This window comes from Scylla paramamosain, chromosome 27, assembly GCF_035594125.1.
Source record: "Scylla paramamosain isolate STU-SP2022 chromosome 27, ASM3559412v1, whole genome shotgun sequence".
NCBI classification, from domain to species: Eukaryota; Metazoa; Arthropoda; class Malacostraca; order Decapoda; family Portunidae; genus Scylla; species Scylla paramamosain.
The window spans coordinates 11,504,309-11,521,808 of record NC_087177.1 but is presented as its reverse complement, the minus strand read 5'-3'; the positions used below and the strand labels follow the sequence as shown (position 1 = coordinate 11,521,808).

The window sequence follows — 17,500 nt, the reverse complement described above, 5'->3', positions numbered from 1 at the left end:
GTAAATGGCTGACAACACTGACAATATAGTGTAGTATATGTGTATGTATGTATGTATGTATGTACGTTACTAGCTTTCCTGCCTGCTGCTTGCTGTCGCCATGATCCCTCAGCGGCCGGGCGTGTCACGAGAGGAGGAAGAGAAAGAGTCACAGAAGGAGGAGGAGGGGGAGGAGGAGGAGAGGGAGGGGCTGGAAGGGTGTGGCAGGGCTGTGTTTAGGCTGCCGGGTCGTATCTCCATTAAGCTGCTTATCCCGCCCGTCTGAGGCTGTTTGCTCAATCGTTACGAGGCACGTGTTACCAGACGCCGCCGCTAGGGTGTACCGAGAGAGAGAGAGAGAGAGAGAGAGAGAGAGAGAGAGAGAGAGAGAGAGAGAGAGAGAGAGAGAGAGAGAGAATTGCAAACTAGAAACAGGAAATATGAAAGTAACGAATCGAAACGAATGGAGAACAAATTTTTAGAGAGAGAGAGAGAGAGAGAGAGAGAGAGAGAGAGAGAGAGAGAGAGAGAGAGAGAGAGAGAGAGAGAGAGAGAGAGAGAGAGATTAACAAGGGTACGAAACACGGTGGGAGAAGAAACAAAGGAGAAAAGAGAGTAGGAAGAGCTTAGAGAGAGAGAGAGAGAGAGAGAGAGAGAGAGAGAGAGAGAGAGAGAGAGAGAGAGAGAGAGAGAGAGAGAGGATGGCAAGAAGGGAATCCAGGGAAGAGAAGTTATTGGCCAAATGTTGACCCTCACTCGTGTTTACCTGTAATGACCCCTCGTTAGGGCCAGCCACGCCAACCTCACCTGTATGGGCCACGTGTGCCTCACCTGTCGTCCCCTTTGATCATCGTCGTCATCATTGTCATCATCATTGTTATCATCATTATCATCATCATTATCAGGCTGCTTTGCTGGTGTTTTGTGTGTGTGTGTGTGTGTGTGTGTGTGTGTGTGTGTTTAAAGGAGGCTGGCAAAGAAAGAGCACACACACACACACACAAACCACACAAACCACACAAAACACAAATCGCAAGGCCTGCTTAAAAATTGCCGTCTTCAGTTAAGTCAAGAAGAGAACAAAGTTTCCAAGTGTGTTGACCCATTTAGTTGAAGTCACAGGAAGGAGGAAAAAAATAAAAGACAAGAGTTCCAGAGTTTACCAGTGGAAGGGATGGAAGAGTGAGGCGGGAGTTTGAGTTTGAAAGATATTGTTAAACTCTTGTATTAGAAAAGTGGGCAGATTATTGGTGAAAAGCGGAGAAACTGAAAAGGAGCTAAGGGTTTACCAGTGAGAGAGCGATGAAGCAGTGACGATACTGGTAAACTCTTGCAGTAGAAAAGTGGACAGAATAACGATGTAACCTGCAAAAGAGCGTTTATGTTCTGAAACAATTTTCATTTATGTTTCTGCAATGTTTCAGTGGTTCTGTAACAGCAATTTTCTTGTTTGTAGCTTATCATTATTATTTGTTATTCATTGCTTAGAAAATACAAGGGTAGTGGTCATTTGTGTACTGGAGTCGTATTTTGGACCATATTCTGAAACACCTCCGCGCCGCATCCCCTCCACTTTCAAAAGGCTCTAGTTGAAATCACTTTTTTTTTTTTTATAAGAATGTTTTTACTGTTTTAGTGACAGACTAACGATATTTCTGCATTATTAACAGAAGAAACACTCCTGAGAACCCAGTTAATCATCTCTGTGGTCATTGAAAATAGTCGCGGTGAGAGAACAGAGCGCTTCTGACTGCAAGCTTTTATGTGTGCATCGTAATATGGCATTTTATTTGTTTTGCTTTCATCTACTTTATTATTCTTTTTAAAGTGCTCTACTAACATATTGCTTCTTATCATGCAGTCAATATGCACGAAACAATTCCAGCCATTAGTATACAAGTATTTGATGTGCTAATCGTGAATGTGCTTTGTGTACCTGGAAAGCGGCCTAACTTGGCTTATGTAGATTCTGTATTAACTCACCTGTGCTCCATTAGGCCGCACCTGCTACCTTTCCTTTGTCCACCTGTCTTGGGAACGAGCAGGAGGAGGTGGTGGAGGTAGAGGTGGGGGGAGGGAGAGGATGAGGAGGAGGAGGAGGAAGACGAAAGGGAGGAGATAGTGGAAAACGAGAAGCATGAGGAGGAAGAAGAGGATAATGAAGAGAAGGAGGAGAACGAAGAGGAACACTAGGAGGAGGAAGAGAAGACGAAGAGGAAGAAGAGAAGGAGGACAGAGACAAGGACTATGACGACGACGACAAGGAGTGTGAGGAGGGTGAGGAAAAACAAAATAAAAAGAAGAGAAGAGGAGGAAGAGGAGTTGAAGCAGGTGGTGAAGGAGGAAGAGACGAAAAATGAGAGATGTGAAGGAGAGGAGACGTACAAGGAAGAGGAGGAAAGCTGAATGTGAACTAGGAAAAAGAGGAGGAGGAGAAGGAGTAAGAGGAGGTGAAGACGGAAATGAAAAAAAAAAAACCCGAGGTGAAGGACCGGAGAGAGAGAGAGAGAGACAGAGAGAGAGAGAGAGAGAGAGAGAGAGAGAGAGAGAGAGAGAGAGAGAGAGAGAGAGAGAGAGAGAGAGTAGGAGGAAATTAAGTAGGAAAAGATGACTTACTAACAAATAAAGAAAAGAAGAATAGGAGAAAATAGAGGAAAAGGATACTTACGTACTAACAAATAAAAAAAATGAAGAGTAAGGGATGAAAAGGAGGCGGTGAAGAAAAAGAAAGGAGAAAATAAATAAAACTCTTGGTAACTTACGCCAGAGAAAACGGAAAGAAAGAAGAGGAGAGTAAGTAGGAGGAGAAGGAGGAGGAGGAGGAGAAGAAGAAGAGGTCACCTGCTTACCATCGTGACGGAAACCCTTCTCTCTCTCTCTCTCTCTCTCTCTCTCTCTCTCTCTCTCTCTCTCTCTCTCTCTCTCTCTCTCTCTCTCTCTCTCTCTCTCTCTCAGCCAAGCTTCTATTTGAGTGTGCTTTCGCTCCCTCGTGTTTGCCGAGCGCATTTTCACAAGCTTTTCTCCTTTGCCAATTTTCTTTTTGTTTTTCTTTTGACTCTCCTTCCCTTCTCACCTTTCCGTTCATCTGGTCCCTCTCTCTCTCTCTCTCTCTCTCTCTCTCTCTCTCTCTCTCTCTCTCTCTCTCTCTCCAATTACCTCCTGCAGATTTAGCTCCCACTTGTGTCCCGCTCTTTTCTTCTTCTTTTCTTGTTGTTCTTGTTCTTCTCTTGTTCTTATCTTGCTATTCTGTTGTTGTTGTTGTTGTTTGTTTGTTTGTTTGTTTTTCTTCTTGTTCTTGTTCTTTTTCTGCTTCTTTTCTGCCTAACCTTGTCTCTCTCTCTCTCTCTCTCTCTCTCTCTCTCTCTCTCTCTCTCTCTCTCTCTCTCTCTCTCTCTCTCTCTCTCTCTCTCTCTCTCTCTCTCGGCTTAGGCTCTTTTTGTTCCTTTGTCTAGTTTTTTTCTATACTATTATATTTAGTAGTTTGGAAGGTGTTGTTATTATTATTATTATTATTATTAGTAGTAGTAGTAGTAGTAGGAGGAGGAGGAGGAGGAGGAGGAGGAGGAGGAGGAGGAGGAGGAGGAACGAGCAGTGGTAGAAGTATTAGTGGTATTTTACTGGAGTGTGTGTGTGTGTGTGTGTGTGTGTGTGTGTGTGTGTGTGTGTGTGTGTGTGTGTGTGTGTGTGTGTGTGTGTGTGTGTGTGTAATGGCTTTGTTAGTTTAATCGACCCTCGCCTAAATTGAGTCAATATTTTCTACCATGTATTTTTTTTTCTTTTTGTATCACTCGTTAATCTCTCTCTCTCTCTCTCTCTCTCTCTCTCTCTCTCTCTCTCTCTCTCTCTCTCTCTCTCTCTCTCTCTCTCTCTCTCTCTCTCTCTCTCTCTCTCTCTCTCTCTCTGTTGAAACAGGTAATGGTGAAATACATAAGGAAAATAACTATAAAAATTTTACATTAATACATTGTTACTACTACTACTACTACTACTACTACTACTACTACCATTACAACCACGAGCACTATTCTTATTATTACTTTTTAGTGTTACAGAGCATGCGCGTGTCCATTTAATTTTGCAAAGTTACATATAAGGATTTTTTTATTAAAGTGCAGGTTTGTTTACTGTTTTATTCATACGCGGTCGCTGTGCTTGTATAGATCTGCTTGTGTAGGCGCTTGTCTCCTCTGTGTTGTTGTTGTTGTTGTTGTTAGGTGTGTGAAAATTATGGAGGGATCTGTTAGGTTTCATGATGGTGGTGGTGTTCTGGTTTTGTGATTTTTCCTTCTTCTTCTTCTTCTTCTTCTTGTTCTTGTTCTTGTTCTTGATCTTGTTCTTGTTGTTCTTCTTCTTCTTCATTTCTTCTTCTTCATTTCTTCTTCTTCATTTCTTCTTCTTCTTCTTCTTCTTCTTCTTCTTCTTCTTCTTCTTCTTCTTCTTCTTCTTCTTCTTCTTCTTCTTCTTCTTCTTCTTCTTCTTCTTCTTCTTCTTCTTCTTCTTCTTCTTCTTCTTCTTCTTCTTCTTCTTCTTCTTCTTCTTCTTCTTCTTCTTCTTCTTCTTCTTCTTCTTCTTCTTCTTCTTCTTCTTCTTCTTCTTCTTCTTCTTCTTCTTCTTCTTCTTCTTCTTCTTCTTCTTCTTCTTCTTCTTCTTCTTCTTCTTCTTCTTCTTCTTCTTCTTCTTCTTCTTCTTCTTCTTCTTCTTCTTCTTCTTCTTCTTCTTCTTCTTCTTCTTCTTCTTCTTCTTCTTCTTCTTCTTCTTCTTCTTCTTCTTCTTCTTCTTCTTCTTCTTCTTCTTCTTCTTCTTGCCTACCTGCTTTCCTTTTCCTTTCATTTATCCTTCCTTTTTTTTTTCCTTCTCCTCCCTCCCTCTCTCCCTTCTTCCTTTCTCCCTCCTTCCCTCCCTCCCTTCCATCCTCCTTTCCTACCTTCCTTCCTTCCTTCCTTCCTTCCTTCCTAGGCGGGACGTACCTAAGCAAGATGGATTGTGTTTGCCGCGCCCATTCACTCACTCCATGCTTCACCGCTTCTCTGAGTAGTAGTAGTAATAGTTGTAGTAGTAATGGTAGTGAGAACAGCCCTTTCTTTTCACCAGTACCTATTTCTTGTCCTTCTCTTTCAGGTATTTCTATCTCTTCTTTCTACCTCCCTTCGGATACTTATATTCCTTCTCCATCTCCTCCTATCATCCAAACACGCGTCTTCCTTCCTTCCTTCCTTCCTTCCTCTGGGCATCGCGTCTCTTCAGTCTTCCTCTCTTTCACCTCTTTTACAACCTGCTCCTCGTGACTACAGAATACCCAGTCCCCTTCCATCCCTCTCCCCTCCAGCACTGTCCCTCTTCGCCTTCACACACAAACACGCCAGGGATCACCGGAGTGGTCGTATCATCATCTATTCATTGTATCCCTCGTGTGTGTGTGTGTGTGTGTGTTGGGGGGGGGGATCCCTATATGTGTCTCCTAGTCTAAAAGAGGTGTGTGTCTATAGAACCCTCGGAATCGTCAACCACACTCGGTCTAGTTCAGTCTATGGTATACCCACGCTGCTCCCATTCCATGTTAGGGTTTCCATGTAGAGTTTACCCATACGGTGAATTATTCATGAAGTCCCACCAGCTGCCCCACGTGTGTGTGTGTGTGTGTGTGTTTGTGTAGTGGTGTGAGCATTCATTACTACTGTGTTGTGCTGTTTGCTTTGTGTCATGGAAGTGTGCTGTGTGAATATTTTGTGTGTGTGTGTGTGTGTGTGTGTGTGTGTGTGTGTGTGTGTGTGTGTATGTGTGTGTGTGTTTTGTACTGCGTAATCTCGTATGTACATGCACTCGCAGCATGAGGTTAGTACGTGTACCTGAACCGAGGACACGTAATGTTCATTTGTATGCAGAATAGTAATTGCTTTAAAGTGCATATTTTATAAATTATCACACTGGCCGGAGATGACCTCGGGATAAAGCTGCGCCCTCCTCCCCGCTCGCTGCTCACCGCACGTGTCAGGGCCGCGGAGAAAGGTGCATCACATGTCGAGGCTGTGGGTTGTGTATGAACGGCAAGGCAGCGGAAACACGCAAACATGTGGGGAAGTAAGGGAGCACCTGGTTATGCATCTAGGTCGCAGGTGCCTCGTGTTGGCGGAGCGCTGCCTGGCACACTGGCGGAGTACTGTGCTCTGTGCAGTTGCGGCGACCATCACGACGGTAAACTGTTTTCCCTGCTCTTACTACTGTTACTGCTGTTTAAATACGGTTGCTGCTACTACTGCTACTACTACTACTACTACTACTACTACTACTACTACTACTACTACTACTACTACTACTACTACTACTACTACACACTTTATCTTACTCTTTTCTGTTATCTCGTTACTTTGCATTTTTCATCTTACTACTGTCATTATGCTCTCTCTCTCTCTCTCTCTCTCTCTCTCTCTCTCTCTCTCTCTCTCTCTCTCTCTCTCTCTCTCTCTCTCATAATAATGTAAGTAAACACAGATTTCTTCACCTGCCTTTCCACTCCTTCCTTCCCTCCATCCCCCCTTCCCTCCATCTCTACCCACGTTGCTACCTTCATAGCAGATTCCTCCCTCGCCTCCCTCTGCTCTCTCACGTGTACCCAGCCTCTTTTGTTTTCCTTAGAGATCGTTCTTCCTTCCTTCCCGCCCTTCTTTCCTCCGGCTTCTGTTTCGTGATGCCTGATGTGTACGAGTGTCTTGTTATCTTCCTTCATTCTTCTCAATTCATCCTTATCATCCTTCGTACGTGTTTTTCCTCCTCCTCCTCCTCCTCCTCCTGTTCCTCCTCCTCCTCTTCCACCACATAACCCACAAGGAGACTTTAGAGAGCATTATAATCACAGGGGAATGGTAGGGAAGGGTGAAGAAAGGGTGTTTTTTCCCCCTTTACACGAGAGAGAGAGAGAGAGAGAGAGAGAGAGAGAGAGAGAGAGAGAGAGAGAGAGAGAGAGAGAGAGAGACGGGAGGTGTTGTGGAGGGAACTCAGAGAACGCAATTAAAGCTGAGCCGTGGCGCGAGAAGGAGGTATTGAGGGAGGAAGAGTAGGAGGAGGAGGAGGAGGAGGAGGAGGAGGAGGAGGAGGAGGAGGAGGAGGAGGAGGAGATAATTATGCATGCTAGATTATATACATTTTTTCTTTGTGTTGACATATAATGTGTGAAAAGACATGAAGGAGGTACTGATGAAAGCTTGAGAGAGAGAGAGAGAGAGAGAGAGAGAGAGAGAGAGAGAGAGAGAGAGAGAGAGAGAGAGAGAGAGAGAGAGAGAGAGAGAGGTAACTGATACGTGTGTGCCTCCGTGTTGTTGCAGGAGGTGAATAATGTGAGCGGCGTGTCGGCCCCACCCATGGAGAGATGCGCTTCAAACACCTCCACCTTCTCCTTCAGCCAGGACATCTGCAGGTGAGTCCGCCTTGCCAGGGAGTGGAGGAGTGAGTCACGTAGAGATGATAAGTTTGTGAATTAGTTGATGAATTAGCAACTTCTTGGTTAGTTAGTTATATAATTAGCTAGTTGAGAAGATAATTATGTCAAGTTTATAGTTGGGTTAGTTGATCAGTGAATTAGTAGACAGCTATTTAGATAAATAGATAGATATGTAGATAGATACTTAGTCAAACAGATAAACAGATAGGCTAATGGTTAGCTATTTAGTCAGTGCATTAACGAGATGGTAATTATAACGTTATTCTAAGCTAGTTTATTGATAAATGTAATTCTAAGGTAATTCTAAGTCATTTTGTTGACGAAAATGCAATTCTAACGAGATTCTATTTTAACGACATTGTTTGCATTTATTGATTCGAAGCTAGTTAATTGACTAAGGGGCGATTATAACGTGGTTAGAAGTTAAATTTATTGATTAAAAATCTGTAACGTGATTATAAGGTGTTGTATTGACAAAAAAGCAGTTCTTACTTGGTTCGAAATGCAAAATACAATGGAATGTAGAACACAAACTTATAAACCGTAACATACATGTTATTTTGTTCACAAACAACTGAAATGTAGATCGCGTGATTGTATTGTAATACACATGCGCACACATCTACTTTTTTTTTTTTTATAATACAGCGTCCCACGGTCGTACGCGTGTTATGTGTACCTTAATTGTTACGTAAATACCTGAGAGTTACATGTGCGACGTAATAACTACCCTACTGCACGTTCCTGGCCACACTTACGTAAACACAGTAGTACACTAGAGAACCTTCGTCTTCACTATCCTACATTTTTTACCTTTAGATAAAATAGTGTAGCTTATCACCCATCACAAACAGCCTCGTTATGACCAACACATATGTTGCTCTTAGTTCTTCCATTGAATTTCTTTTTGGTGGTCTTATATTCTCGTTCATTTGCATTTTTTGGTTTTTTAAAGGTAAATGTAATTGTGAACGCGTTAATTATACCAGCTAATTTTCACACCTGATCACTTACCTGCACCTTTCGTCCCTTGTACCTGGAAATCATGACAGACTGCCCTACTTTTCACCACACACACACACACACACACACACACACACACACACACACACACACACACACACACACACACACACACACACACACACGTATCGAAATGTATTGTTGTCACCACACCTGCGTTACCCTGAACACCTTAATTGCCTGCCTTTCACTCCACACATACCACCGCTCCATATTTCACCCTGCCACCCCCAGTCCTCTCCCCTCCCCACCCACTCCCTCCTGGCATCCCAATCTTCCTCCCCACCTGAAACGTCCTCACTTAACAGCACTACTACCCTCCCACCTTCCCCTTCCCCACCTCACTCCATCGCACTCAGCCCTTTTGAACCTTCAACCCCACGTACACACACACACACACACACACACACACACACACACACACACACACACACACACACACACACACACACAACCGATGACGCACTTCAGTTTTGGCAGGAACAGGTAAACATAGGTAACCTTTACTTGTCTTTTTTTAATTAACTCCCATTTTTAGAAAGCAGCGGTAACTACTTTAGAAAATTACTTAATTGGGATCATTAGCTGGTCCACCACTACATTCAGTTATTATTATCGTGCGAAACCATCAGAAAAATAAAGAGCGAGAGAGAGAAAGAAGTTGTATCGATAGTATTTATTTATTTATTTATTTATTTATTTATTTATTCTTATTTAATTATTTTAGTGATTTATCTATTTTATTTTATTTATTTATTTATTTATTTATTTATTTATTTTTTTTTGTATTTATTTATTTATTTATTTATTTTATTTTTATTTTTTTTTTGCTCGCCGTCATGCGCTCCAGTCCCCACCACTTCCTCCTCCACCTCCTCCTTCTCTTCTTCGGGTAACCTTGACCATTGAAGTGCTATTGGTGGTACCACGATCACCTAAATACCAGCCTGTATTATTGAAATCACGACATTAGGTCTGATGTGAAATGTCGCAGCTGTCTGGTTCCTTTTTCGACCCTTGCCGTGTCAGAGAGAGAGAGAGAGAGAGAGAGAGAGAGAGAGAGAGAGAGAGAGAGAGAGAGAGAGAGAGAGAATGAGAAAAGAGAATTGAGACCACACTCAATTAAAGGGACAAAGAAACATAAGGAAATGTACAAAGAAACAAACAGCCAAGAGGAATACACAGGGCCACGGAGACAGTGACACACAAACGTACAAAGAAACAAACAGAGGAATACGTGCAATACGCAGGGCCACGGAGACAGTGACACACAAACGTACAAAGAAACTAACAGACAGGAATTGACAGGGCCAGAGAGACAGGGACACACAAACGTACAGACAAACAGGTAAACAAAACAAAGAAACGTAAGTAGTGTACTGATCGAGAAACAAACAAACAGACAAACAGGAATAGAATGGCAGACTGATAGACATAATCCCCCAGACAAAGAGATAGACAAAACAGACGGAAAAAGAAACACTGGTAAAGGGACAAGCAGATATACAGAGATATAGTATACAGAGGGATACCAGAGGGATGCTGACAGACAAAGAAACATGGAAAATAGCAAACATAAATAAACAAAGGGAGGAATAGACAGGGCAGTGATAGATAGACACACATACAGAGAGAGAGAGAGAGAGAGAGAGAGAGAGAGAGAGAGAGAGAGAGAGAGAGAGAGAGAGAGAGAGAGAGAGAGAGAGAGAGATTAACCCACACACACACACACCGCGTAGAGTAGTGGTTAGCACGCTCGGCTCACAACCAAGAAGGACTGGGTTCAAATCCCGGGCGCGGCGAGGCAAATGGGCGAACCTCTTAATGTGTAGCCCCTGTTCACCTAGCAGCAAGTAGGTACGGGATGTAACCTGAGGTATTGTGACCTTGCTGTCCCGGTGTGTGGTGTGTCAGTGGTCTCAGTCCTACCCAAAGATCGGTCACTATGAAGTCTGAGTTCTTTAATCACACACACACACACACACACACACACAAAGACAGAAACACGAACAAAGGGACAAACCCAAAGAGAGAAAACCAAAACAGGTCAACAAATGAGAGAAACATACAAGCTTCTAGAATGACAGACGGACGGACGGTGGCAGAAAGAGATAGAGAGACATACTGTAGAGTGGCACAGATCCACCACCAATAACGTGACAAGACCGAGCTGCGGCCTCCACCACTGAGAGTACGCGCCTTTAAGAGCTCCACCAGTTGCATTGTACGACCGCCAATGGTCCACCAATCACATTAGCCGCCCCTCCACGAGCATCACCAATCATATTACTGCCTTGGAGGGGATTCGAAAGCTGCCCAAATACGTCGATACCTTTTCAGTTGGCAAGGATCCTTCTTTTTTTCGTTGGGTTTTTTTTTTCCCCCGTTTTCTTTTCCTTATTGTCGTTGAAAGTGGAGAAGGGCAACTGTGTGTGTGTGTGTGTGTGTGTGTGTGTGTGTGTGTGTTTCTTGGGGGATGGTGGGGGGAGGGTAGGGAGGGTATGGTGTGTGGCTGTTTGTTGCTGATAAGAAGTGTTGTATGTCTTGGTAAGTTTTTTTTTTTCCTCTCTCTCTCTCTCTCTCTCTCTCTCTCTCTCTCTCTCTCTCTCTCTCTCTCTCTCTCTCTCTCTCTCTCTCTCTCTCTCTCTCTCTCTCTCTCTCTCTCTTTGTTATTGTTTGGTTTCATTTGGTGTGCTTGATTTTGTTTCTCCGGTTGTTTCGTTGTTGTTGTTGTTGTTGTTGTTGTTGTTGTTGTTGTTGTTGTTGTTGTCGTTATTGTTGTTGTTGTTTCCTTATTCTTATTATTCCTCTTTCTCCTCCTCCTCCTCCTCCTGGTCCCTTATTATATTCACAAAGAAAAAAAAACAGCAAACCTATTCACCATGACGAGACTCTGTGACACACTACACCATCTAAAGTAAGAAAGGAAGGATTAAGGTGAAGGATTCTCCCCACCCACCGTCTCCTTTAACCAATAGTGATGTGGGTCTGATGTTAGTGATGGTGGTGGTGACTCTAGTAGTGACTGTGGTTATTGGAAGTAAAGTGTGTGTGTGTGTGTGTGTGTGTGTGTGTGTGTCACGAGCAGGTTTTGTGTGGGTGTGGATGCGCACACACACACACACACACACACACACACACACAGAGAGAGAGAGAGAGAGAGAGAGAGAGAGAGAGAGAGAGAGAGAGAGGGAAGAAGAGAAGGCGTGGGCCAGTATTGATTCATCCACCTCACTGCTCTCTTCTCCGTGTCGCATCCTCACACACACCCACACACCCACGCACACATCCACACACATCCACCTCCCCCCGCACACACACACACACACACACACACACACACACACACACACACACACACACACACACACACACACACCGTACCGTTCGTTCCCCCCACTCCCCTCCTATCTTCAGCCTCTCATATATCTTGCCTCTTCCTCTGGGGATGGATTGTGTTGGCTGATGACTAGTGCTGGGATTAACTCTCTCTCTCTCTCTCTCTCTCTCTCTCTCTCTCTCTCTCTCTCTCTCTCTCTCTCTCTCTCTCTCTCTCTCATAATTCAGGGAAACTCATACCAGTCTCCTTCAGCTGGAGGGAAAAGAAACAAAAAAATAAAAGAAGGAAACGCTGGGAGAGAGAGAGAGAGAGAGAGAGAGAGAGAGAGAGAGAGAGAGGAGAGAGAGAGAGAGAGAGAGGGGGGGGGGGCATCTTGAGCTATAGAATGTCTCTACCTCCTTTGTTTCCTCAACTCGTTCCTCTATTTTTTCCCTCCCTTCATTCCTCCCTCTCATCTCTTCCCTTCTTCCTCTCCCTCCTCTCCACTTCTTCCTCCCCCCTTTCTCCTCCTCTCCCCTCCCTCTCTTCCCTCTCCAGGTGCACACAATTCAGGGAATCCGAAAGTCTGTACTTTACATTTTTTTTCTACATTCTGTGTAAAAATGAATGGAAGTGCTACCTGGAGAGACCACCCAGGGTACGAGAGAGAGAGAGAGAGAGAGAGAGAGAGAGAGAGAGAGAGAGAGAGAGAGAGAGAGAGAGAGGCAATCTGAAAATATGTATAGCCTTGAAGATATATATAGTCAGGGAAGAAGTGAATAACAAGGTACAACATTCCTCCTTCTCCTCCTCCTCCTTCTCCTCCTCCTCCTCCTCCTCCTCCTCCTCCTCCTCCTCCTCCTCCTCCTCCTCCTCCTCCTCCTCCCACAACCACCTCCACCACCATTTGAAAGAAGTCTGGTTTACTATTCCCCTGAAAGACATAAAAAGAAAAAAAATGTATCCTGAGGAAGAACATTGAAAAAAAAAAAAAAAAGAAGAGAAAAGGAAAAGAAACTCTGGGGGAAGACAAGCACCATCCACACAGTTCGCAGGCTCAGCAGTAGTTAGTCAGCAGCGAGTCATTAGGTGCAAATATCCCTTCCCTTGATTGAAATACATTACGTCCAGTGGGGAGGGGAGTGGAGCTAAGGTGGTAAGACATGGTGAAAGCCCGCATCACTTTACCTTTGTGTCTCACTTTACTGGCTGGCTGTGTGACTGTGTGGCTGGCTGATGGTTTGGTTGTGTGCTTCCGTGGCTGTGTGTTTGTTTGTGCGTATGTGTCTGCCTAGTTGTTGCTATTTTGTTTGTTTGGGTGGGTTGGATGACTGTGGTTAAATCGTTCGCTCGTTAGTTAGTTAGGTTGATAAATGTGATGGTGCGTAGTTAGCTGACGCGTTGGTAACTTAACTAATTGGCTGGTGAGGTTTTGGTGAATGGTTCGTGGGTTTATATTGACATGCTTGGTTCATATGATTGGTTTACTGATCGACTGCCTCTTTGTTGGTTAACTCTCTGACTGACAGACTGGTTGACTTGACGTATTAGTTGCTGGGCTATCTGACTGTTGATAATTATACTTAGTGGTTTGATTGACTGACTGACTGTCGACTGTTATGTTGATTGGCTGGCTGACTGTCTGATTGGTTGTTCGATTGGCAAACTGAACAACTAGATAACTGAATGTCTGGTTGATTGGCTAGCTGGCAGACTGGCTGTTTGGTTGACTTACTGTGTAACTGGCTGTTTAAATAATTGGCTGACTAATTTACTGGCTGTTTGGTTATTGATTGACCGGATTAATGGTCATCAGAATGTTTGGCTAACTTGTAGACTGACTGGTTGGCTAATTACAGTAAAATCCCTCTTATCCAGCATCAACGGGACCGCCGACATGCCGGATACTTGAATATTGCCGGATACTTGAATAGAAGTGAAATTATGTCTACAATCACCACCCTACACTCACGCATCTTACCATAACAAAGATCAGCTGATCTTAATCAGCAGTTAATCTGATCAGCTGCTTAAGTGTAAGCACAACACGCTTCCTCTTTTCTACAACTTTAGGCATGATGAAGGCGTCAGGCGATAAACAGTGCACACGCGGGACTGAGTCACTGAGTAAACACAGTGCAGTGGGCCGCGGGTGGCGCGAAGCAGTGCGCTCTGGTGGCGAGGGGACAAAGTATGCCTCGCGCGGGAATTTTAATCGATTTTATGAGTACGAGGTGTGTCATTAAAGTTCCAGGACTGGTGCCACACAAGTTTTATTTCACATCCAGGCTACAAACTATAGGTTATCTACTTCGAAGTAATCCCCCTGGCACCGCATGCACTTGTCCATCCTTCTCTGCCAGGCTTGCATGCACTGCTGGAAGGATTCTTGCGGGATGCTCCTCAGCTCCGTCGTCACGGCCTTTTTGATGTCGTCCGCATCATCAAAACGGGTCCCCTTCATGACCTCCTTGAGCTTGGGGAAGAGGAAGAAGTCGCACGGAGCGAGGTCAGGTGAGTAGGGCGGTTGCTCCAGCACGGCGATGTTCTTCTTGGCCAAGAACTCTCTGATGCTCAGGGCATTGTGAGCAGGCGCATTGTCGTGGTGAAGCAGCCACGAGTTGCCCTGCCACAACTCCCGCCTCTTCTCGCGCACTGCACGAAGCAGACGCCGCAGTACTTCTTTGTACACATGTTGGTTGACTGTCTGGCCCTGTGGCAAGAACTCGCAGTGGACGATGCCCCTCACATCGAAGAAAGCGATCAACATGACCTTGAAGCTGGACCTGGACTGCCTTGCTTTCTTCGGCCGTGGCGACGCCGGACTCTTCCATTGAAGGCTCTGGCGTTTGGTCTCCGGGTCGTACTCAAATACCCAGGACTCATCGCCGGTGATGACTCTCCTGAGCAAGTCTGGTTCAGTTTCCAGACGCTCGAGGATGTCCTGACACACCTGCATGCGTCGTCCCTTCTGGTCATCGTTCAGGAGTCTCGGCACCATCTTCGCACAGACTTTCCGCATGCCCAGATCTTCAGTGATAATCTTCCACACGCTGTTGTGGTTCATGCCAAGCTCATCTGCGATCTTTCGAACAGTCAACCGACGATCGTCACGCACCATCTGCTTGACACGCTCAACATTGGCCTCATTCCTGCTCGTTGAGGGTCTTCCACTCCTGGGGTCATCTTCCACGTCCTCCCGGCCCTCTTTGAACCTCTTGCACCACTCAAAAACACGTGAGCGTGACATTGTCTCATCCCCGTACACTTTTTGCAGCATACCCAGTGCTTCTGACGGCGTTTTCCCCAACTGCACCAAAAACTTCAAGTTTGTTCGCTGTTCAGCGCTCATTGTTAAACGACCTGCAACAGAGGACATGATTTTAAAAGCACGTAAGAAAAAGATTAGTGACTGTAGAGGGTTGGGAGCGCAGTTGTATACTCCAGAAGGATTACTTTGAAGGGGAAATATGGTGGTTTGTGGCTTGGGTTTGAAATTCATCTTTTAGGACACCAGTCCTGGAACTTTAATGACACACCTCGTACACATTGATTTTTTATTGATTTGAAGGCTCGGGGAAAAATGTGCCGGATACTTGAAGCTGCCGGATACTCGAATGCCGGATGAGAGGGATTTTACTGTATGTGATTGTCTGTGTGACTGGCTGTTCAAATAATTGGATGGCTGATTTACTGTTTGTTTGCTTGGTTGACTGGATCACTTGTTGTCTAAAAATGATTGGCTAACTGGTTGACTGCTGGCTGTTTGGTTGGCTAATTGTGTGATTGTCTGTGTGACTTACTGTGTGACTGGCTGTTTAAATAATTGGGTGGCTGATTTACTGTTTGTTTGCTTGGCTGACTGGATCTAAGTGATTGGCTAACTGGTTGACTGCTGGCTGTTTGGTTGGCTGACTAGGTGGCTGGGCTATCTGAATGACTGACTAAGTGACTGAGTGTTTGGTTCACGTAACTCAGATTACCAGACTTATCCCTGGTGCTTAGAAAATTGACGGATTGATTTCTCGCGCCGCAACAACATGGTCTTAAGGTGGCGGTGGTTAAAAAATATATGTATGTATATATGCAGCGTGATGACTGATATTATCCACCTTGCAGGACGCCAAGCATGCGATGACACCACTTCGCTTCTTGTTACATTAGCGCGTTGTGGACTGAGTGGGTGGATGGGAGGGTGGATGGGTGATTGGACGGTTGGTGTGTTGGGTGATTACCTATATGGATGGGTGGATTAATTGTTGGCTGACGAATTAACTAGCTGAATAAATGTATGTTTGGATGGATCAATGGTTGGCTAGATGGATAGATAGATGAATAGTTGGCTACAATGATGAATGGTTGGCTAGAATGATGGATGGTTGGCTAGAATGATGGATGGTTGGCTGGTTGACTAATGTATGGATGGATGGTTGGCTACATGGGTGGATTTGTGGACAGATGGTTGGCTGCCTAGCTTTGTAGATGGATGGATTAATGAGTGACTGGCTGGCTGAATGACTGAATGGCTAAGTGGCTGGCTGGATAGATGGAAAAATTAATAGATAACTGACTGTTTGGTTGGATAGATGGATAGCTGTCTGGGTGGCTGGACAGGTGGAAAAAAAAAACGGATAGATAGCTGACTGCCTGGCTCACTAGCTGTCACTCTGGCCGGCTCACTCGCTCCTTCATTACGTAGTTAAAATGACAAAATTATTCATGACAGGAGAAAGAAAAAGGAGAAAAACACGGAGACGAAAAAAAGAAAAAAAAATATGTCACGCGGGCGCACCTTGCACAGACCTCCCGCATTCCCCCCGCCGTGGCCTAGGCCGGAGACTCAAGACGTGCGCTGCCGATATTTGAGACCCTAACGACAGCACACACGCTTCCGGAACGCACGATAAACAGAATCAACACCGTTATAATCATCGTGCCGCTGTCTCCCCCCACTAGACATTGCTATACTTAACAAGATCAGAAACGCTAATGATCGGATGTTCGTGCTGTGTTCGTTCTGTGAGTGCTGTCGTAAGGGGAACCAGAAACTATAGTAATTGTGTGTCTTGCGTGTCCTTGCTTAAGATGTGAACCCCATCAGACCCCTTCCCTATATTGGTGTGGGTTTGGCGATGAAGTGACAGACCTGTATACAGAAATGCTTTGCTCTCTCACCATGACTATTTTCAAAGGCCACAAAGATGATTAGCCGAGTTCTCAAGAGCGTTTCTCCAGTTGATAATGTAGAAATCTTGGTAATCTGTCACTAGAACCGTATAAAACAATCTTAAAAAGACCGAGTAATTTGAATTATTAGTAGAGCATTTTGAAATTAGTGAAGGTGCGCCGCATAAGTGTTTCAGAATATGGTCCACAGTTTAATAGTTAACTCTCGCTGCCCGGGGTGTGTGAATGTCACGTTCTGAGGTGCAGGAACGTGCGTGTGCCGCCCTCCGCTGGCTTCCATCTGACGGAGATTGAATAATGATGTAAAATGTAAATGATCCTCTCTTAAATTGGCACCAGTGGCTTTTTCATCACTTCCATGGGTAAGCCTTCAGGTCAGTCTACACTTATTCGTGTTTTTTTATTTATCTATTTTTATTTTTATTTTTTTCTTGTCTCCAGCTCCGGTTTTCCTCTTCTTCCCGCTGTAACGTGACTTGCTGAAGGATTGTACGTACGTAGGCGCCTCAGGATCTAAATTAGCCTTGCGGTATATTAGGTTTTCAATCTTTTTACTG

General features: G+C 44.5%; 1 protein-coding gene across 11 annotated transcripts in view; it reads left to right on the top strand.

Annotated features, from left to right (window-relative positions):
- Positions 1-17,500, top strand: part of LOC135114201 (E3 ubiquitin-protein ligase MARCHF8-like) — a 91,515-nt gene that overhangs the window by 33,823 nt on the left and 40,192 nt on the right. For 8 of the 11 annotated variants that reach the window (XM_064029950.1, XM_064029959.1, XM_064029956.1 and 5 more), the window contains exon 2: positions 7,299-7,390. In XM_064029950.1, the coding sequence (XP_063886020.1) occupies positions 7,299-7,390 (92 nt within the window). Of the gene's footprint in view, positions 1-2,102; positions 2,257-5,808; positions 6,172-7,298; positions 7,391-17,500 lie in introns of those variants that run through there. The other 3 variants (XM_064029952.1, XM_064029949.1, XM_064029958.1) reach the window with 3 other exon arrangements.